The 24,592-nt window shown below is 34.2% G+C and overlaps 1 protein-coding gene across 1 annotated transcript in view; it reads left to right on the top strand.

The window, feature by feature from the left end:
• Positions 1–24,592, top strand: part of DCC (DCC netrin 1 receptor) — a 1,242,672-nt gene that overhangs the window by 589,188 nt on the left and 628,892 nt on the right. The window contains exons 3-5 of the mRNA XM_030926166.1: positions 1,994–2,278; positions 19,217–19,367; positions 20,747–20,883. Coding sequence (XP_030782026.1) covers positions 1,994–2,278; positions 19,217–19,367; positions 20,747–20,883 — 573 coding nt within the window. The remainder of the gene's footprint in view (positions 1–1,993; positions 2,279–19,216; positions 19,368–20,746; positions 20,884–24,592) is intronic.

Below are 24,592 nucleotides of genomic sequence, written 5' to 3'. Positions count from 1 at the left end.
TAACTAATTCTTTTTGTTCTTCACCCAGTGGTAGATGCAGCACAGACACAGATCAGTTCTTCTAACTGAAAAAGAATAAAATTAGGCAAGTGGCTGGCGCCCCCTGTAGGTAAACTGTAGTGTTTATTCAGGTATCCCCGTGGATCCAGATTTCAGAGCCTTAGTTTAAGAATCAGCTGAATAATTTTATAATATATATGTGAGGGATAAATTAATATTTGCATCAATATTAAGGTTTTTGCATGGTATAGCATTAATAATTCTTACAAAGAACAATCTTAATATTGCAACTCTAGAATTGCAGGTCTATTTCTGTGGATATAGCTATAATGATATCCTTCAGCAGCTTGTACCTAACCCACATATAATTTTGGTCTAATTTTATATTTCATAGATACAGTTATTCTGTGGCCCAAAAACTCTAATCCCTAAAAGAGACGTAAAATTTCACCTTCACTTAGGGAAGGAAAGTGAAATAGCATCTCTATAGCATTGCTTATTGTCTCTCATATTAAATTATGATTTGACTCAGGTCATTTTATGTTTACCCTTTCGGTCACAGCAAAATTTTTATCAGGTTGTGAGGAAAATTAAGATCATGAAAATTAATAGATGCAATTTCAAACTAAGGGTAATTAAAACTGAACACAGTAGAATTTTGTTTTCTAAAGATTAATGAGACAATCAGATTTCTTGATAAAATTTAAACCTAGACCTGGGGAATGTTGACTTAAATTTATAAAATAAAAATCACAGTAACATAAAATATGATTAGTAAAACTTGACATGAACCCCAGACTGATGAATGGATCAAAGTTTATTGTTATATGTCCATACAATTAAAACAATTATGGAATGACTCAAATGAATATAGAAATATCAGAATTTAACTGGGATGAATAGCAAACATTAATAATAATTAAAATTTAGTTGAATTTTCTCTAAAAAATAAACTTGCCAGTGGTCTTTCAATGATGGCATAATTGATACCAATAGATTTATTTGTAATCATCTAAAAAAAAAAAACAAGAATTTCATGGGCAAAATTTAGGATCACAAATAACCACTCATACATAAAAGGGAGTGCAAGATGGCAAGGTGAAAACATCTACCTCTCTCATGTACAATGTCATGGCAGAGAAGGCTTATTTCTCACTATGCTTATGCTTGGTAATGGCCAGTTTCTTTTATTTTTTTCCTTATATTTACTTCATATGAATGCATCATTTTCACATGTTATTTCATATGAATATTGAAGTGACCATGTAAATTAGATATTATCCCATTTCATGGCCCAAAGAAACAAATTTCTAAAGTATTCGTATAGAATAGGTGGCTCAACTAGTCTAGAAACACAAGCTATTCTAATTCCAGCTTTTAAATCTTTTTCACTACACCACAGCCATAGCTGGCAAATGTGGATGAATATTTACCATAAGCAGTAAACCCTAAGAGACAGTCCTTTGTTACTATAATTGGTGGTTCCTGTCATCCCTCTTTCTTGAAGCTGCTGTAGGTATGCCATATGACCAGTCCTTCATGAATCTTCATGACTACATAACGCTTTGTCCAAAGTGGGGTAACAGGAATTCTGTCCATAGGACCAGGATTCAGAAGAACAAGTTTCTATATGTAGGACTGTCACCTAGAAACTGAATTTGAATGTGGAATTTCACTTCTCTGAGCCTCAGTTTCCTTATCTATAAAATTAGGCTGCTCTTATCTACTTTGTTTATTTTACAGGGCTGTTTTATTTACTAATAAATAAGCTCTAGAGATGAATGGCAACTTCTTCATTACTTTTTAGCCTCTGAGCATACTGTAGTGCCAGACAGAAAATGTGGTAAAGTGTGAAGAGCAAATGAGATGATGTTTGAGAAAACAGCTTGTAAAATACAATTTTCTATAAAGAATACAAAGTGTGATTATTTTTACTGGCGATTATTGTGCCTTATTTGGAAGACTTACTCTTCCGTCTTTGTTTTTCTCCTAGGACCACTGAGGTTCCTTTCTCAGACAGAATCTGTCACAGCCTTCATGGGAGACACAGTGCTACTCAAGTGTGAAGTCACTGGGGAGCCCATGCCGACCATCCACTGGCAGAAGAACCAACAAGACCTGACTCCAATCCCAGGCGACTCTCGAGTGGTGGTCTTACCCTCTGGAGCACTGCAGATCAGCCGACTCCAACCAGGGGACATTGGAATTTACCGATGCTCCGCTCGAAATCCAGCCAGCTCAAGAACAGGAAATGAAGCAGAAGTCAGAATTTTATCAGGTATTGCAATGCTCTTTATTGCCTTCAGAATGATATTCTCTGCAGTAAGTTGAAAAACAATTTCTTCTTTAACAGATATTTGTAATGGTCATAAGTCCTGTATTGTTCATTGTGTTTTGCTTTTAATTGTTACTTGCTTGCTTGCCAAAGTGTTCAATGAGGTTGTGCCAAAAGCTGTTCTTTTTTTTTTTTTTTTTTTTTTTTTTTTTTAATGTCTTGAAGTTTCTGGAAAAACAGGTATCTCCCCTTTATTCATTCACTTGTTCTATTACTATTTAGTGAGTGTTTCTTTGTGCAAGCCCCACTGGTAAGCATTTCTCACTTATTTTTTCATTTTCCTCTGATAACAGTCTAAGAGGTAGTTTTTATTCATTTCAAAGGAGGAAGGTGAAAACTTGCAATGTTAAGAACATTACCTAAGTTAATATTGAACTATACATATAGGATATATATCATATATAGTTCGATATTAATCATATATAGTTCAATATTAAAATTAGGCTGATCTTACCTACTTTGTTAATTTTACAGGGCTGTTTTGTTTGCCAATGAATACGCTCTAGAGATGAATGGCAACTTCTTCATTACCTTTTAGCCTCTGAGCATACTGTAGTGCCAGATAGAAAATGTGGTAAAGTGTGAAGAGTTCTCTTTTGTATATTCTGTACTTCATTAGTCACAGGGATACTGACTTAAATGTATCAATAAGCATTGGCAACACTTACATTTCATCTACCAGGCAATGACAGAAGCAAAGCTAGCATTTATTCCCTAGAATAAATTTCCTAGCTAGATACACACATATGCATCTATTTACATATCTATTACATACACAAAATTTTGAATATATGATATATATCATATGTGATATATATGTGATATATGTCATACATATAGTGTATATCATATTTACATGATATATAATATATAATTATCACATATTATATATGTGATATATATCATATATGTGATATATAGCTATAATATATGTATATATGTATTTTAGACCAGGGTCTTACTCTGTTGCCCAGGCTGAATGCAGTGGTATGATCATAGCTCACTGCTGCCTCAACTTCCCAGGTTCAGGTGCTCCTCCCACCTCAGTCTCAGTAGCTGGGACCACAGACTTGTGGCACCACACCCGGCTAATTTTTTGTATTTTTTTGTGAAGAAGAGGTTTCACCCCATTGCCCAAGCTGGTCTCAAACTCCTGGGCTCCAACAATCTGCCTGCCTAGGCCTCCCAAATTGCTGGGATTACAGGCGTGAGCCGCTGCGCCCAGACTGAACAATCATTTACTTGTCCATTCACATGCTTATTTCTGAGAAGCACGGTGCTAAGTACGAGGAATATGGCAGTGACTAAAACTGTCCCAGAGCCTGGCTCATTAGAGTTCTGGGTGGATGCACACATGTAAGTAATTATAATAGGGTGTGATTGATATGATGGTAAAGTCATTTCTCTCCAACTCTTACTTTCTCTTCTCTGGCAAATCTCTAAGATATTGGCCTCATTTTATGATTCTAAATAGTCAGGGTTGAATTGGATGTTCCCTAAGACCTCTTCTCTTCCAATAACCTCTACTGTAGTATACTCATGTAATGCCTAGTTTCTCTTTTAGCCAAACTTGTAAGACTAACTTAGATGCTCTTCTGAGAATCACAAAAAAAGCACACACTTGAGAAAGTGGAACTGACTACATCTCAAAGCATGGATGCTGGCTTCCATCTCCATGCTCTTAACCGTGTATAGTTATCACAAGTACTTCAGCTATGCAGAGAGTAACAGTCCTGTAATTCTAAAAGCAAATTGGCAATTCAATTGGAAGTTTCCAGGTGCTTTAATGAGGACATCTCTAAAACCTCTCTTTTGTATATTCTGTACTCCATTAGTCACAGGGATACTGACTTAAATGTTTCAATAAACATTGGCAACACTTACATTTCATCTGCTAGGCAATGACAGAAGCAAAACTAGCATTTAGTCCCAAAACATACATGCATCTATTTATGTATCCATTACATACACAAAGTTTTAAATATTTATATTCACATATTATTAATAATGCATCTGTTGAGTATACCAGATAGGAAGCCAAGGTAAGCTGCATAGAAAATTGGCAAGAATATGTTTATCTTAATATGATAGGAAAGTCTGTCTTCCAGTGGTATTAAGGAATCAAGTTGAACTAATGAAATATTAAATTAGAAATGCAAAGTTTTAAAAGACACGGAGACATAATGAATCCCCATTTCCCTTTCTTTGTTCACCTTGCAACAGCCATTTGCTTTGTAAACCATGGAGATTTATTTAAAGCCAAATTTTGCTTTGTTAATTTGCCTAAAATAGAGACTATGTTGTACTTTTGAGATGTGTGAGCATTTCTTAGCTGAATTGAAACTGATATTTTTGTAAATGCATCACATCAAATGAAGATTTTTATCTAAATTCTATGAATTCAAATATAAACTTTAGAAAAAATTATGAGTTAAGATAGTACATGAACGTGTGTGCACATGCATGCACACACACACACAAGTTATTGTTATACTTGGATAAGCCTGTCTCGTAGGCTAGCTGTCAAGTAAAGAACCTGCTAAAGGAGAATGCGTTTAACACATCCTCAAGTTTACAAGTTGGTGTAGAGGTCAAATTCACAGATGCACCAGATGCACAATAAGTACGAGACTGAGAGCATGAATGAGTGAGTGAGTGAATGAATGGCAAATCTCTGCTTCTCTTAGTTGCCACTTAGGGTTCTCTCATTTTAAAAATCATGCTAATCCTTTCTGAATCAATTTCCACTCTCTCTAAGTACCGATGTGAAGCAGTAATAAATTACAGATATAATACTTATGTGTGTATATGTGTGTATACATGTTAATACGTACACGCACCTATACAAACATCATGTTAGCATGACTTAGGACTATTAAACATGATACCAGAATGGTTAGAACTTTTGAAAAGTATATTTTTTTTGGAGTCACTAAATTACCATATTGACTGATGAAGTAATTTATATCTTGCTTTAGTTTGAGACATAAATGTTAATGAAAAATTTGGCCACTTTCCCTAACATTCATTTTTACCATAGTTCATAAGAAGTGTTTGAATTTATGTGTATGTGGTTATAGTTATATAATTCTAAATAATATTTAATATACTTACTCAAGTCTGTGTGAAACTTATTTCAGGTTGCCTCTTTTATACATAAGGTGTCTTTTATCACCAAGTAACTGAGGTCTATTAAATTCAGAGTTTAACAAACAGTAGTTTTAAAGTGCTGTCTTTCAGCAACCAGTTTCACTTTATTCATTAAATAAATACTTTATTCAATTAACTTTTGAATGAATCTTATATACCTGACATCCTGCTGGTTGCTAGGAATGAAATGTTGGAATACCATGTCCTGCAAAAGCTTATAGTCCAATGGGGGAAATAGACAAAGCAAGTAGGCTGTGTTGTGAAAGAAGAAAACACAGAGCCACCACTACCGTCAAAAGAGCCATACCAACAAGTACTAGCTAGGCAAAGAGAAGTATACACCATGGAAAAAGAGCAGCATGCACAAAGCATAAAGAAAATAGAGATCAAAACCTTTTCAGGCCAACTGTATACATTCTGACTGGCTCATAGGCAGGAAGCGATAAAGGGGAAGAAGCTGGAAGGAAGGGAATTAAATGGTAAGGAGGATGAGGTGGAAAGATCCAGAAATGATGTTTGATTTGGTCCTGGAAACATATCACAAGTGGCTTATGGGTGAGGGGATACAATCCAGGCTCTGATAAAAGCTGGTTAGTAGAACTTTTCATTGAGACCGGAAGTAGGAGAGTAGAGTTATTGTGTTTAAAACAAATTACAGATTTTTTTAGAAGGTATTTTCCCATAAAGTTTTATCTCTTCCAGATTAAAATAATTATGTCATTAAAGGTATGAAAATTAGTACCTAGTTTCATTTGTTGGTTAATGTTTTAAGACAAATTAAATTTTGGCTTTTGGAAATTATACATGTGTAACAGAATCAGTAATACATTGTTCTAAAGCATTTTTTAAAATATCAATAAGAAAACACTAAGTCAGAGTTGAGATGTTTTACAATGTCTGATTGTGTGTAATGGCGAACGTGGGATGAATGGAAGCAGCCATTGTGGTTGTCAAGTTCACTTTGTTCATGTCACATCATGTCTGAGTGCCAAGCAGGAGATTGAATTGCAGAATTATAAATCTGCTTTGGGCACTAGATTGACTACAATTACTGGCCTATACAATGGAATTCTTATTTTAGTTTGCTTAATGGCCTAATTGAATTCATCAATTGGTAATTCAGTCTATTGTTTAACTACAATTAGATGACTCTGAGCCCTGTATAGACCTGAACTAAATATTTATCTAAATAGAGACATTGCCTTTAAAGACATAAATTAGACTAAAATATATATGATTTTTCTCTGTTTTAATTGAAATAAATATTAGCAGAAACCATTCTAAAATCCATGTTATTTGAAAGGAAAATCCTGTCTGAAAGGAAAACAAATAGTTTTAGATTTTTCTTCATCGCTAAGAATTTATTCCTCAATGGTACATTAAACTTTTTAGTTTTGCTAAATATTACTTATATTTCAAAACTAATATATTTTCTATAAAATAGGTTGTAGTTATAGAAAATAGATTCCATTTCTACGGAATAATGATCTGTATAACAAAGAGGACACTTTCTTCACCTTTAAAATTTATTATCAAGCCAGATGATTAATTCATGTAGCCCTATGACTAACATAAGGCAGAGAAGGGCAAATTCAGGCACACAAATCTAGTTCCAAATGAACATAGACAAGGAACTAGTTGGGAAATTCAGAAGGTTTTTATAGATTATTATTTTATAGATCATAAGGGAAGAACTGTCTGTACAATGATTCCAGTAGATGATAAATCCAGAATGAGACGTTGAGCTCACCGTATGGAGATCCTGGAACCTCATGCCTAGGAATTTAGAGTTGATTCAATTAACTTTGTTGATGATTGGGCATCACTGAAGGTTTTTGAGCAATGAATATACTGACATAAACATACACCCAAAAAACAAAAGGAAGTGAACAGCCCATTAGGTTAATGCATTACCTGATATTTTTGTCTCATATTTAACGTTTTTTATGCATTGTAGGATTTTCTCATAGTGTGTTTTCTTTATAAGAATCTAGTTTGAATAAAACTTTCTCCTATACCAGGGTATAAAAATGGTGCACTTAGCCTTTCATAATTTAAGATGGATAAAATGGTTGCTCGTGCTCCTCTCATATATACCAGAAAAAAAATGAAGTATATGATCATATTGTATGTAAGCCAGGTGAAGTCCATGTTTTCCAGATATATCAGATTTAATTCAGATGGCATGAAAAGGTCTGCATATGGACACTCACAATCCATTTTCTGTGGATTCTGCTCACATTGACTTAATATTGGCCAATTAATAAATACTAAAAATTCCCGACTTGAACTACTGTTATAGTAAGTGGTTAATATCATGGGGTCTGACACAGATTGATTAAGTACAAATCTTTGTTTCACCACCTGGTAATTGTACAATTTAGGGCATGTTACTTAATCTGAATCTTTATTTATTTATCTTATAAAATGTAGCAAGTAATATCACATATTTCATAGGGTGGTTGTGAGGCTTGAGTTTGACAAGGCAAGTACAATGCCTGGAACCTCAAAGTCCTCAGTAGCTTAGCATTTTAGAGTTTCCAGTTTTAAATAAATCGATTTTCATGTCAAGATTATTTCTCTGGTAATAAATTACCTGATTTTGGATTCGAGTTCTCATAAGTATTAATTTGTCTACTGGTAGTTCATTACACATGCTTTAGGCTATTTATCTGTAATCCTGGTACATTTCTGCATTTTATTTTTACATCTAAGAGAAGTCAGAGTTTCCTGAAACTTCTTCCTCTCTAGTAACTTATTGCTACATGATTTTACGTTTCTTTACCTCTCTAGTAGCATTATTTTCCTTTGCTATACAATGTGGTACAAGAGGAACTGGTTTAGAAATAGGAGTCAGGAGATAAATAAGCTTGATAGTATTTGATCTTCATTACCAGTGAACAATTCTAATCCTCTTAAACTGTTAGTTTCCTTATCTGTTAAGAGAAGGAATCAGCCTTTTCAAATCTTTTCACTACAAAGGATCTAATTTATTATTTCATTCCACGTTCACCCTCAACTCTGCCTTTACAATCCTAGACTTGAACAATTCGGGTCTGCAAGACGAAATCTAATCCTTAAAAGCCACAAGGCCATCCTATAACACAATAATTAATAAAAAATAGTTTTAAGTCAGTTTATGCTGTCACACAAATCACACCAAAAGAAGACGGGATACCTTTTATTGTGTACAACTAAGTTCCACGTCATTCTGAGACCCTCTCCACACCGGATGATAACTTGAGCCTGCCCTCCTTGGTAACTAGTGTTAGGCAGAGCACAGGAGTAAGCTGACAATCATGTTGTAGTGGATTTAGTTATAGTAGGTCAGGTCAGTTAACCATTGTGCAATAACCAAGGTAACCAGTCTTTCACATGGAGCTGGTGACATTCCTTTCAGATGTAACAAAGCCTCATATGTTGATAAGCCTAAACTGACTTACTGTGTATACATAGACCATTTCTGTTTGATTCTGAATTGAAACATAATTCTTTCTTTCCCAGTGCTCTTTGGGTGGACATCAGCAAGGCTCAGGATTCCAAGCTGAACATTTAAAAACCTGGGGACTGATTACATTTTTCTAGTCATGTCTGTCATTCTAAAATTGTGATCTCCCCCTCAGCAAATCTACCAGGTTTTTTTTTCTATTTTTATTATTGACCTTGAGTGATGTTAGATATGGGTTATATTATATTCTCTTAGCTACTATTTCCTGGTAAGTTACTATTTCCCATAAGTTCAAAAGCAAAAACAATGTATTTGAGATTGTCCTCCACGTAGAGGAATGAATATGGAAAAGAGAGAACTTTTTTTTTTTTTTTTCCCAAGAGTCTAATGAGGACAAAATATGTTCGTTTCTGCATTTACTTATGAATGTGACATTTAACAGCCCTAGGTGGGTCATCTTAAGGGTGAGGCAATCATCCGTGACTCTCACATGAACAAGAAAGCCTCCCTGAGTGTGTGTAGAAGCCAAACTTGTAACCCATGAAGCAAAAGTCACAAAAAAAAAAAAAAAAAAAAAAAAAAAAAATAGTGAAAAGACCTGTAGAGCTTGCTTCCTTCTCTGGCCTCATTTGCCATCAATTTATTCCTGGAACATAAAAAAAGACAAATTTAGTCATAAATTATGGGCACACTTTTATTGATTCAACACTAGCAAAATGGGAAATAATCCAAATGCTTTGGTTCATGATCAAACAACAAGAGTCAAAATCACAAACCCACTGCTTTTCTGGAAAGTTTTTCATGCTGCTTTATCTATACATTATGAAGATTTTTGGATTCTCCAAACTAACTTGGACACATAATGGCAACATTTGTTTTCTGGGATTCTACTGTCAGCTGCAAAATTAAAAAAAAAAAAAATCTAAAAATAAAAAAAAAATCACTTCCTTCCGACTTGCTACAAAATGAATCTGATATACTCAAAATTTGCTGTGAGACACAAGGGGTAGAAGCCATACGCCAGTGATAAGAATAGATGCTCTCCTTTCTTCCGCCAGACTCTAACTAGAAATAGCAATGTGTATGTGTACATGGAGAAAGAAAGAGGAAATATGAACAGATGTAGGAATATTTACAGAGAGGGAATGTCATTTTTAGTACTGAATTGGTGTAAATGAGGAAGGAAAATAACAGAATCCTAGAGTGGCGAATAACAGCTCCTGAGAAATGACTCCTTTCTCCCTCCATGTTCAAAGCTCCTTGGCTTACAGCCAGATGGAGGTTTTCATTTTTTTATTAAATAAATTCTTATTTCTGTGATCAGTTTGGATTTGGCTGGCTTTTCAATAAAGAATATTCTAAATGCAGAGTTAGAAGGAGTTTCATGGAATTTTTCACTCAGAGCACATATTAGAGTACCTACTGGTGTTTGAAGGCTCACAGTACCTGCTGAATTTTCTAAAACAGAGCTAGATGGGGGATGGCGAAGCAGCCAGCAGGTGAACAGTAGGTTAGCTTGAAATTGAGGATACAGACAGAGCAAACCAGCTCTCTGAAGTCAAATTAATTTGTAACTCTTATGCCTGGGAAGAAATCAAAGAGAATACACCACAATAGCCTGCAGTGCCCTTTCATTTCCATTTGGAAATGTGTTTGATAGTCCATGGAGGCAGGAATTTAATAAAGAAAACCAAGGAGTACACAATAAGGAAAAAAGGCTTTTGCATTCAGAAAGCATAAAAATTAAAAGCAACTACTGGTTATTTTGAGGAAGACAGTTATTAAGTTGTGAAAACTGGTATTGTTTTTCTTGCCAACTCAGATGTCAGCAGTCCATAATTTAATTTCTCTATGTCTCAGTTATTCTTTAGATTCAGCACCGTAAATTTGGTGTTGAGGTTCCTAAATAATTGTTTAGAGAAATGACCCTGTTAAAGGAAAGCCGTAGACATGAGCATAGCATTTATGCATGAGCATAAATTCTTGTTTACTCAGGATAGTTTTAATCATACCTAGTGTCCCAAAATAATTGTAAGGAGTGTTTTTTTAAGACTCTAAGAAGCGTCCCAGGTTGGATACTTCATATGACCAACCAAGTCATCTGCCATGAGGGGAAGATAAAATTGTGTGGCCCCAAAGGCATTTGGGAAACTCTGTGACTATGGACAGTGAAATATGTCTCTCAGTAGGTCACACACACTCAAATAATTTGACCATTGTAATCTTTTAATCTTTTTTTAAAAAAAAATATTTAAAAAGGATATATTCTCTTCCTTTAATACATCTTCCCTTCTTTAGGGCATGGGGCCTGATGATAGTTAACTTTTTGTTTCTGAATATATTAAGTGTAAATAAATGTGTCAGGTTATATGATCCATGATGCTATTGGACTTTTAACAAACTATTGCTGAAATATAGTAATTGAACTTATTTAATTTTGCGCTACTCAAATGCAAAATAAGAGGGGCAGGAGAGGAAGGAAGGCAAAGGGGACAGAAAGGGGGAAAAAGAAGAAATACATTTAATTTATCAATTTCCATTTGAAAAATATAAAACTATTTCTATGTTGAAGGAAAATGGGCTTCTTGAGTATTTCAGAAACATGATTAGTTTCATGAGACTGTGTCTGCATTTGTTCTCAAAGTATGGTAGGTACGTAGAACTTTGGAATTTCTTGAGATGCTTTCAGGGGATCTGCAAGGTCAAAAATTATTTTAATAATAATAATATATCTTTTGAGTTTTTTTTTTTTTTTACCATGTTGGCTTAAGAATGTCCATGATAGAGCAGTGAAAATTATTAATTGTATTGTTTCGATCCTTAAAGTACACATCTTTTTAGTATTCCAAATATCAAAATAAGAAAATACATACACAAAACTAAAAGTATAATAGGTTTTGCATGGTAAACACTTCTGAGATAATTTGAGTTTCAAGTTGAATTAGCTACCTTTTTTTTTCCCCCTTTTTGAAACACCATTTTTACTTGAAAGGACAGTCAATAGAAAAACGTGCTACTGAGACTTGGGTACTTGTTACACATTTCTTAAAAATGAACAAAGTGAGCCAGCTACTTCAAGGAAAATTATATTTACTGCCAAGAATGAAATTCAAGTTTTTAAGTTAGAAATTTGCAAAACATGTATCTGCCACTGGGAGCTTGACAGCTTTCTAACATTCAAACACCTTTCTGATGGGATTGGTGGGGAGAGTAGCAAATGAAATTTTTTGCTACTCTATAAATGTGTCAACATTTGGAAGATGTGTCTAATACAATGTACCAATCCAGATAACCAGTGATTGATGTGACAAAATCATGCGGGTAAAAGATCTATTCAAAATACCAGCTAGATCAGTAGATTTTTACATAACATAGGACAAAATGTTCATCAATATGGTGCCAGATTTCACATTACAACTAATTTTCAAGATGCTGCTTATTGAGTTTTGTTAAAGTGTTCAAGGATATCTCTACAATTATGTGAAAAGGCTATCAAAATACACCTCCCTTTCCCAAGTACATATTTATTTGAGGCCAGATTGCTTCTATGTAATTCAACAAAAACAACAGAGCAATGTGAATGCAGAAAATATTTTAAAATTAAACCAATAAATTTTAAGATTTATAAAAATGGAAAGAACTACCACTATACTCAATATTTTCGTTTTAGCAAATATAGTTTTTTTAAAAAAATGTTATTTTTGATGGGATAAAAATAAATATTTAGTAGACTGGGCATAGTGGCTCATGCCTGGGCATGGTGGCATGTGCCTGTAGTCCCAGCTATTCGGGAAACTGAGGTGGAAGATGGCTCGAGCCAGGGAGGTGGAGGTTGCAGCAAGCCGAGATCATGCCACTGCACTCCAGCCAGGGCAACAGAGCGAGATATACCCTGTTTCAAAAAGAATAAATATTTAATAAATATTTTAAAAGTCTGTTTTGATTTTTAGTATGGAACGTATTTTTTGCTATATCCTGTATAACCAAAAGCTAAAGAGCTTCAAGTGGATAATAATTTTCAAAAGTACAAAAGTTCCTAAGACCCAACAGTTTGAGATTCACTGTCTGCATTGTTGTTCTGTGTTGTAGTGATAGTAGACTGATCATCCTCAACCTGGATAACAGATTAAGCTAAAATAGGCCAATATTTCTATTTAGGAAAAAGTGAAGAGGAAAGAGAGAAAGGAAAGAATAGCAAAGGCAACATATTGCCATAGGGTGGTTCCACACTTTAATGCAATCTGTGTAGTCTGAGATCAGTATCACTGTAATGACTGTTTTCTCTTTCTTTATTTCCATACCACCCTTTTGCTGTCTGGGAGGATTAGCTGTACTGCCACCAGGATAACAAACAGACCAGTTCAAAGAATCAGGTTAATATTTTCTCCCCAATAGGAAAATGCTAAACTGGGCTTGAGTTCAAGCAAAGCATTACTGCTTTTAATAAATTTAGAAAACTAGTTGCATAATTTTGTACATTTACATTCATGAGTGTCACATTAAAGAGGTATGCTTTTGTAGATTTTAATACCAAAATTTGACATTAGAAAAAATCCTTCCTTTCTGCTGGCTTGACTGTAAAGCTATTGTCAAATATGCTTTCTAGGACCCACACTTATATTTTTCTCTTAGTTTTATTTTAAAATATGTCATAGATACATACAAATAAATGAAATATATGTATACCTTAGAGAATAAAAAGGAAAATGACCACATATGGGTCAAGCAATTTATGAAATAGAACATTACAAATTTGCATTCTGATACCCTCTCCTGTAATTGAACTATGTTCATTAATTCACTGGAAAAGTCTTTATATTCTATTAGCTGCATAACTGCATTTGGATATGAATAGTGGTTCCCATATAATGAGAACACAAATGATTTTTAATCAGTAATTACTAATTTCATCATGGTTCCATTAAAATTGATTTAGTCAACAAGACTCACAACCTAGAATTTTAAGTTCACATCTCCCAGGACTTTTTAATCTATTCTTATAGAGCTTGGAGGAAAAACTTTCGTTTACTCTTATATATGTGCCTTGAATGTTAGTCTTTAACTTTTATAATTGTTTGCTGCTGGTACAATTTCTCCACACTTTGCAATACTAGAGTTTAAGATAACTCTGTACTCTGAGAATACTACATGTTATTTAAAAACCTTTAGAAAATACATGAGAATCCAAAGATGAAAAAACCACCCATAATTCATCACACAATGTTAACCTTGAAAATTGCATCTTTATCCTCTTCATTTAAAAATATAAATATTCTTTCTTAATCCTACTCTCTGAAACTCATATTGTAAATAAAGGAAAAAAATAAGGCAGATACCAAGTTTAATGATGTTTCTGTAGAACATTCCAGCAGTGCAAAAATAGAAACTAAAAATCAAACTGAAATAACAAAAACAGTTGCTTGGTATTTTAAGTTTCTGAGATCTTGTTTTGTTTTCACTTTTATGAATATACTTCAGTTAGTTTTTGCAGCATAAGAAACTACAAAGTTTAGTGACTCAAAACAGTAATGATTTATGATTTCTTATGATTCTGTAGTTTATATGAACAGTTTCTCTGGCGGTTTCACTTTGCCTCACTTATGTGCGTTTGGCTGAGAGAGAGGTTTCAAGATGGCCTCACTTACATGCCTGATAGCTAGTGCTGGCTGTTGACTGAGGGCCTCCGTTATGCTCCATGTGACTTTCTATCTTCCATTTGGCTAGACTAACATGGTAGTGTCAAGAGAGAGCAATAGCAAAAGCTGTAAGGCCTTTTGAGACCTTGGCTGCAGAGCTCATGCAGTGTGGCTTTCACCACAATCTACAAGATACGAGGTCAGGCCTGACTTACAACAAGAGTAAAAAGCCTCCCTTCTGGATTAGAGAATATTAAAACATTTATTGATCATTCATCTAGCACAATGTTGTAAAATATATGAACTACTTACTATTTATGAAAAATTCTATTACTTTTTGGGGGAACTTTCTTAGTGTTAGAACTTATTAAATGATACAAAGAAATATCTTGGGGAAATAAAATCATGTTTTTCTGTCAAAAGCTGACATTTTCGTATAATGAATGTCACAAATTCCAATGCCTATGAAGCCACAATGGTAACAAACGTCACTGAAATGAGCCAAGTCAAGATTGGAGTAATCTGGACCATATATGCTCCATCTGAAAATGGAAAAGTAGGTGGTTCTTTTTTGGCTGTAGTGATGCCTAGATCACTGATATTTTAAAACAAAGATTAAATATCGGTAAGTAATTTTCTTAATTTAAACAAAATGAATCTAAAAGTTTCCTGCAAAGACAAAAGACCCAGAATTGTGAGCACAATACTGAATAAGAAGAACAAAGTTGAAGGGTGGACACTACCTGATTTCAAGACTTACTATAACGTTACAACAGTTGAGATAGTGTGATATTGGCAAAATAATAGATCAATGGAACAGGGAGAGCTCCCCAGAATAGACCCAGTCAAATACGGTCAGCTGATCTTTGAGCAAAATCAAGTCAGTGAGAAAAAAAATCGCCGTTTGAACAAGTGGTGCTGGAACAATTGAATGTCCATATCAAAAAAAAAAAAAAAAAAAAAAAAAAGGAAGAGAAGAATCCAGACATACCTTTCACAAAGATTAACTCAAAATGAACCGTAAACCTAAATACAAACACAAAACTATAAAACTTCTAGAAGATAATGTAGGAAAAATATAGGTAAGCAAATTTGGCAATGCATTTCTAGATATAACATCTAAATAATAACCGATGAAAGGAGAAGTTGATAAGTTGGACTTTATTAAAATTAAAAACTTATCTTCTACAAAAGACACTGTTAAAAGAACCCACAGACTGAAAAAACAACCCACAGATTGAAAAAAAATTTTGCAAAACACACTTCTGATCAAGGACTTCAATCCGACACAAACAACAAATTGTTAAAACTCAATGATAAAGAAAGAAATCAATTTAAAAATAGATAAAAGATCTGAACGGATACCTCACCAAGGAAGATATAAAAATGGAAAGTAAACATAAAAATATGTGTAACATCATATGTCCATTGGGGAATTGCAAGTTAAAACATCTATTATATGCCATTACACATGTATTGGATTGGCTAAAATTAAAAAAAATGGCAATAGCAAATGCTGACAAGGATGTAGAACTCTTTTTGCTGGTGGCAATGAAAAATTGAACAGCCACTTTAGAGGGCAGTTTGGCAGTTTCTCACAAAGCTAAACAGTTTTACCATACAATCTAGCACTTGCACTCCAAGGTATTTACTCAATTGAGTTGAAAATTTGTGTCCTGATAAAAATGTACACTTGAATGTTTATAGCAGGTTTGTTTATAATCACCAAAAACTTGAAGCCACCAAGGTGTATCCTTCAACAGATGAGTGGATAAACTCTGGTACATCTATACAATGGAATATTATCCAGCAAAAAATATAAGCAACCTATCAAGCCACAGAACACATGAAAGAATCTTAAATGTATATTGTTATGTGAAAAAAGCCAGTCTGAAAAGTCTTTGTACTTTATGATTCTAGTGATATGACATCGTGGAAAAGGTACAACTATAGAAATAGTAAAATGATCAGTGGTTGCCTGGAGTTTGCTAGGGATGGCAGAGGTGGGATGAATAGGTGAAGCTCAGGGATTTTTAGGATGCTGAGATTATTCCAAATGATATGGTTATATATATATATATATATGACATGCATATTTGTCAAGCCCACAGAATTATGAAAAGTAAAGGGCAAACCAGAATGGTAGCTATGGACTTCAGTTAATGATAATGTATTAATATTGTTTCATGAATTGTAACAAATATAACACACTAGTGTAAGATGTTTATAATAGGAGAAACTGCATTGCAAGGGATGGGGACCTGATATATGGCAATTCTCTGAACTATCTATCTGTTCAACTGTTTGGTAAATAAAAATTTTAAATAAAATATTAAATAGCCATTTTGTGTTGCATGATTTTATTTTCTGATAAAGTAAAATAATTTGAGTAGAAAATGTCAGCTGGACATGGTGGCTCACACCTGTAATCCCAGCACTTTGTGAGGCCAAGGCGGGCAGATCACCTGAGACAAGGAGTTCGAGACCAGCCTGGCCAACATGGTGAAACTCCATCTCTACTAAAAATACCAAAGTGAGCCAGGTGTGGTGGAGCATGCCTGTAATCCCAGCTATTTGAGAGGCTGAGGCAGGAGAAGCACTTGAACCCAGGAGGTGGAGGTTGCAGTGAGCTGAGATGGCACCACTGCACTCCAGCCTGGGTGACAGAGAGGCTCCATCTCAAAATAAATAAATAAATAAATAAGGAAAAAGTGTCTCTTCCATGGGTTAATTAGTAGCATTGTTGATAGGTCCCAGGTAACTTTTATTTAAGCTAGAAGATTAAGTAGATCTTGATGTTTTTCACAGGGGATATTGTAAAACTATATTGTGTAGTATAAGTTGTAGAAACATTTCTACTGAGGAGCAGGTGGTGAAAGTAAAATATTAAAATTCATAGGCCTCTAATATCAAGACAACTATTTGTAAATACAAATTTTGGGAACTTTCCTGTTCAGGAAATTTATCGTTAAGCTGTATTGTCTTTCAAACCACATTTGAGAGATTTGAAAAGTCACTTTGAAGAAAGGAAATGGAGCATACCATCAGCAATTTTCAAAAGTTCTGAGACATTTTTCGACAATATTAATATAATAAAGATGAACCTATTTGGCAAATGCTCTCAATATTTTCATTGTGAAGAGTATTTATTTTTGTTGCTGGAACAACCAGAAGCAAATGTGGGAAATTTTCTTTCTCCACACAAAGAATACTTTAGGTAACAATGACTGTCCCAACTACTAGCTTGAGAATAGGTGTCTTTTATTACCCTGTGATTCACCTTGTGATTCACTTGTGTGGAGTTGGGTCAGGCTGATGAAAACTAAGAATAATGTCAAATGTGTCCTAGGTCCCCTCCCACTTTATATCCTCTCTGATCACCAGCAGCTCATGCTATGACCCCATTGGGTCTATCCTCCCTCAGCGATTCTCCTCACCCCAATCCTAGTTCAAAATATTTCATTGCCTCATTTTCTTTGCATTCAGATTTTGCTTTAATTCTGTAAAATGATAGATTACAGGATAATCCCACTGAATGAATTAGGTTGAAGATGGCTTCAATTAAGACTTCCTCAGGAAATGTGGATTTTAATGGGTACTGGAAAACACAGTATCTTGTCTCAAATAAACTTTGAGTGACATAATTTTAGTCCATAGATCTGGTCAGAGGATACTGCCATGGATAGAATACCCTCCTCTAAGTACTGGTGTTGGTGTGTCCCCAGGCATTATTAGTAGAGCTTATATAGAAGAGGAAGTAGAAGCTTTTAACTTTCAGCAAGCCTACCTGAGCATTGCATTCTGGGCTTAGAACTTTGTGAATTTTTCCTTTATTCCGCCTGATACAATCTTAGCAACTTTGGAAATGTATTTAAGGATTTAATCAAAAGAGTTCCTAGGTTGCATAAACACTGTTTCAGTTATCTGCTAGTGAAAGTGAATAATGTTCCATATATAGAACTAGTAAATGCATCAGATGAAGTAGAAGGGTGCAGAACCCTTCACTGATCCAGGGTCTCAGCTCTAGGGGAAAACTATTTCAAATGTTGTGAAAATTAAAAATAAACAAGCCAGACAGTTAGATTAGTTATAAAATAAACCAACTTAAGTTATACAAATGTAACTTCCTTTTCTAAGAAAGCAGTTATTTTCTCAGCACCTGTGTATTCTAATCCTCAGTACCTGTATGCTATTTAACACAATTCTAATCTATTTGTTTCTCTTATTTTCCGAGCCACAGAAGCAATAAACAATGTAGAAGAAAGTAGAATAGATATTGGTGGTAGGCAAACTGAACATATCAAAAAGTTTTGGATAATAGCATTTAGAAAAGCTATTGACATTTTTTCTGTTCTCCAATGTCGGCAAGTAAACAAGGCCTGCTTACTTATAGGTAACCTCAGATACATGAATAGCCTCAAGCTGATGCCCTATATCATGACATCATCTATAGCTAAGAATATTTCAATATCATAATCTTATAAACTTGGGATGAAAGAAACTGTTTTAGGAGTTTGCAAATTTCATTGACATCTTTCCATTTTTCTTTCTTCATCTTTTGTCTGGTTAGGAAAAAAAATCCAAGTAGACCATTTATCTTTGCAACGTTTTTCATACATTATATGATACTGTGTTTTCCTCTCATAGATCCAGGACTGCACAGACAGCTGTATTTTCTGCAAAGACCATTCAATGTAGTAGCCATTGAAGGAAAAGATGCTGTCCTGGAATGTTGTGTTTCCGGCTATCCTCCGCCAAGTTTTACCTGGTTACGAGGCGAGGAAGTCATCCCACTCAGGTATTTCACATTTAAGACTTTTTTGTACTGTGTACTTTTGTATTAGTATATGCTGCTATTTATATTTCTCTAATTTGATGTAAGTACCTACAGTATTAGGGTTTTTCATAATGATTGAATATTTTTCCACATTTCTTGGCGTGATACAGTATATGAAAGACATTTAGCCACTGGAATGAGAAGATGAGGAAAAGATCAAAATCCATGAGATCAATTCTGAAAGGAAACTGAGAAAGTCAGGGTTGCCTCTGAGATGGTCCTGCCCAAAGAGTCTTCAGCAGAGAAATTTTGGTGGATTCCATTTTAAGAAAGTGGTATATAGCGAGGTTTGATCCTTAATATTCTATGTCACACACAAAAGATGACTACGTGAAGTGATGGATATGATCATCAGTTCAATTGTGATAATCATTTCACAATGTATACATATTCCAAAACATTACAGTCTATACTGTTATTATATGCAATTTTTATTTGTCAATTTTTACTTCAATAAAACTAAGGGGAAAAATAAAACTAAATTTTTCTGAGTTCAAATATGTAGCATGTCTTTACAGAGTTTCAGCAATTTTTTTTGAACTTCAACTATATTGCTCATATTTCCAGCTCTAACAAATATTTAAGGGAAGAGAGGAGAACTTAGCTGGCTTTGAATTGCTGGAACATTAATATTAGGTACAGTTAGAAAGTAAACTCTCAATAGAATGGAATACTTAGTCCTTCTGATGAAATGGATCTTACTTAATTTCATTGATTTTTGAGGACTGGTATTCTCCTTTTTAACATACTTATTTCTAAAGAAAAGATAAGTCCATCAATCATGAATTAATCTTTAAATTTCATTTACCTTAAATATTTAGATAACAACGAGGCATGGTGTTTGATATTACAATATTTTTGAGAACATTAGAATACACAGGAAATCCAGTTACAGTTTCAGCACATCAAGGTGTGTTCTCTGGGTGTAGCCAAGCACTCTTCGTGCAATATCAATTATAGTTTTGCACAAAGATTTGCAAATTGGATTTCAGGACACAGGAGATTGATTTTTCACTCCAGAGGACCACTTCTCTAGACCTTGAGGTTCTCAAATCCAGAATGAGAGATTAGGACTAGATTATCATTTTTTAGCACTAAAGCTACTTCCAAGTTTAATCTGCTTCATTTCTTTGATCACTACACACAATCTTCCAATGGGAGTAGTTTACCTTGAGTGAATTTTTTTGATAAATAAGTGAGACTTCAATCAAGCCCCTATAATACAGAGTTTCTTTCCAGTGTCTTAGTTTGAGCTTTGGTGGAGGTCATTTAAAGCTCTGAGTATCTTGCTTAATATATACATATGTTAATTTACTCTTTACCTACTCTATGTCTTGCAGGTCTAAAAAGTATTCTTTATTGGGTGGGAGCAACTTGCTTATCTCCAATGTGACAGATGATGACAGTGGAATGTATACCTGTGTTGTCACATATAAAAATGAGAATATTAGTGCCTCTGCAGAGCTCAGAGTCTTGGGTAAGTTAGTGGCTGGAGATGAGTTTATATTGTACCTTTCAAAATATATCACCGTGACATTTTAAATGCTCATCACTGAATTGATTCCTATGTTTATTAGTGTGAAATTGCAAAGTCCCAATACTCCACACAGGTCCTTGCTCTGCTCTGATTAATTGCATAGGGATTATATGCAATGTTTGAATATTTATTTAATTAAAATCCAGATATATTATGCTTTAATCTAATTATTCCAGTGATACAGCTGAAAAGTACCAAAAATTATTAATGGCAGATGTGTTGAATAACAAATATGGTATTCCAAAATATCTGGGAAAATAAATGAAGAAAAAAATGAGGGAAATTGTACAAAATATTTATTCTTGAGGCAAAAAGGCAGATGTTATTTGAGATGACAGGGTTTCTGACATTAAATTCAGTATGTTGGTAAGACTGTTTTATTAACATGGGAATACTGTGAGTGTTATGTTGAAAGTGAACCATTAAAATCAAGTATATGTAAGGAAAGGTTGAATAGCAAGAATATAATTTAAAGAGATTTAAGGATCATTAAGGGGTTCATTATATTCCAAATGGCAGGGTTACCCATGTGTCATTGCGAACGAATAATTTTTATACATGGTAGATATTCAAACAAACACTTATTTTTATCATTTACTCCAGATTTATTTTAACCAGTTTTATTTGAATTATGTAGTTTGGAGAAGGTGCCTTAACATTTGGATTTAAGTTGCTTTTCTTCTGTAACAACAACCAAACATTGAGTCTTAGAAATTTTTCCTCTGGAATAAATCTTTTTGCCTTTTAAAGAATCCGAGAAAAATCATAGTTTATTTAAAAGTTATTAAGTAAAAATGAAAATATATCATATGCTAATTGTATCTGCTAACATATACTATGATATTATTCCATCCATTTGCTTTTTGTCTTCAAAGGTTATTCAGAAAACACTTTCATATGTGGGCACGGTAATAATGTTTATCATGGGTTAGGTAATGAAGTTGCTTGTTCTTTGATCAAATCATAAACATTAAACTAGGAATGGGCAAAAGACTTAAACTCTGGATTTAGAGGTAGTATTATACTAACTAAAATATTAGCTGCCTTTAAAATGGCACAACTTAATTCAATCATATTTTATATTTTGGTGAAACAAAGAAAATAGAGAACTTTCACATTTATAGTGTCAAAATACAGTAACACAACATGGTTATGATGGAAATTGTATTACTGATCATAAGGCAGATTTGGTTATGGAATACGCTAGAATTTACACTCATCATAGGTAAACCTTTATTTGCAAAAGCATGAGGTCAAATTTTATTTCAAATTCATGCACACTATTTTGACATGTAATGCTTCATTGACATCTAAGATAAGCATATGCAAATACTGATTTCTGAGGATAAAATAAATTAGCCTAAACACACACACACACACACACACACACACACACACATATATATATGTATTGGCATACATGTGTGCACTCATACTGGCATTTTTTCTTTGTGAATTGTGTAAATTGCAAAACAATTAGATGCTGTTTGATACACAATCCAAAGATGTACAAGAAAATATTTAATAATTTTTTCCACCGCAGGCAGTGCATTTCTATACTTCTGAAGTGAATGTTTTTGGTCTCTTGGCATGTTTTATTCCATAAATTTTTCATGTTTCATTGGTACACATATGCCCACATAAAGTTTTTCCTTAGGTCAGGTGATTAGTCTCTGTTACAATACCTCTAGTGAACCTTGACCAGTGTTATTATGTAAAATAATTTTCAATATAAAAATATTGAAAATAAGCATCCAAAAAATGCTCAACATTACTAATCATTGGAGAAATGCAAATGAAAACCAGAATGAGAACCACTGTCTCATACCAGTCAGAATGTCTATTGCTAAAAGGTCAAAAAAATAACAGATATTGGCAAGGTTGTGGAGAAAAGAGAGAATGTTTTTACACTGCTTGTGGGAATGTGAGTTAGTTCAGCCATTGTGGAAGGCAGTGTTGTGATTCCTCAAAGAACTTAAAACAGAATTACTATTTTACCCAACAATCCTATTATTAGGTATATACCCAACGAAATGTAAATCATTCTACCATAAAGATACATACATGCATATGTTCATTGCAGCACTATTCACAATAGCGAAGATATGGAATCAACCTAAATGCCAGTCAATGGTAGACAGAATAAAGAAAATGTGGCAAATATACGCCATGGAATACCATGTAGCTATATAAAATAACAAGATCATGGCCTTTACTGCAACATGGATTGAGCCATTATCTTAAGTAAACTAATAAAGGAGCAGAAGATCAAATATGGCATGTTCTTATTTAAAAGTGAAAGCTAAACATTGAGTACATGTGGACACAAAGATGTAAAGTGTGTCTTTATGTACTTGATGTTTAGTTTTCAACATGAGACACTGGGGACTACTCAGAGTGGAGGATGGGAGAAGGATGAGAATCAAAAAGCTATCGAGCACTATCCTTATTACCTGGATGACAAAATAATCTGTACACCAAGCCCCAGTGAGATGCAACTTATCTATATAACAAACCTGTACTGATACCCCTGAATCTAAAATAAAAGTTAAAAAAATTGACAACATAAATTAAAGTAATATAATACGGTTAATATGCATTAGTAATATCTATTAGTAATATATATTAGTAATATCATTAGTAATATCATATACACATATGTAAAACACGTACATATGCACACGTGTGTGTGTATTTATATGTGTATATATGTACATATATGTAGATATAGACATATTAGAAACAGCATTTACTGAGTTCAAACCATGTGAGACATTTATTTGTTACAGTATCCTCTATGGGAGGTATGTAGGTGGAGCCCATTAAATAACAAAGCTCTTGCCTTCTGTACTTCTGTACTAAGTGAGAAACAAGAACAGCAGTAAGGCATAGGGTAAGTCAAACATCACCTTAATTTGTTGAAGAAGCTGCCATTGAGCATGTGGTTTGCATCTGCATGGGAGGCACATGCCCATCTGGACATGGGTAGTGTCTGTCTTGGCAGGATGTCACTCAGGTGTCAGCTTGTCCCACTGCCTGGTGGCTGGTAGCAATGGAGAGCACTTGCTCTCTTTGCTCGGGCCTGTTCCCAAGAGAGAATTGTAGGTGAAAGGAGCCTCTTCAAATTTCCAGGCTGGTTAATTTATCTGTCGTGTATCCTCATCCAGGCTCCCCTCAACCCGAGAAAAAGTGGGTATCGGGGAGTGGTGAGGCCAGAAGTCATTCCCTCGAGGAGCTGCCTCTCTAGGGAAGAAAACATCAGTGTTGAGGAAGAGGTATTCAACACCCCAACCTTAGGTGTTACTTTCCCATTTTACAAATGAGGGCATTTTAGCAAAGAAAGGTAAGTAGCTATCCCAAGGGAAGATCCAGATTCAAATCCAGACATCCCACCAAAGAGTCTCAGGCATATGCTTTACTATCTGCCCTGTGCACTCCACATTTTCTTCTTCATCTTTTTTTATTTTTATTTTTAATTTTACTGAAACAGTTATAAAAAGAAGCAAGTTTATGTGATGTAAATGAGAACAATCTAAAACTTCAGTTTGGTTAATAATTATATAGTGACTTTACATAAAATATGTGACCGTAATGTAATGATCTTGACAAAGCAGAAAGGCTGATAAGGGAGCAGGCAAGAAAGAAGTAC

Source organism: Rhinopithecus roxellana, chromosome 21 (assembly GCF_007565055.1).
Source record: "Rhinopithecus roxellana isolate Shanxi Qingling chromosome 21, ASM756505v1, whole genome shotgun sequence".
Classification (NCBI taxonomy): Eukaryota; Metazoa; Chordata; class Mammalia; order Primates; family Cercopithecidae; genus Rhinopithecus; species Rhinopithecus roxellana.
This window is presented reverse-complemented; position numbering and strand designations above follow the sequence as displayed.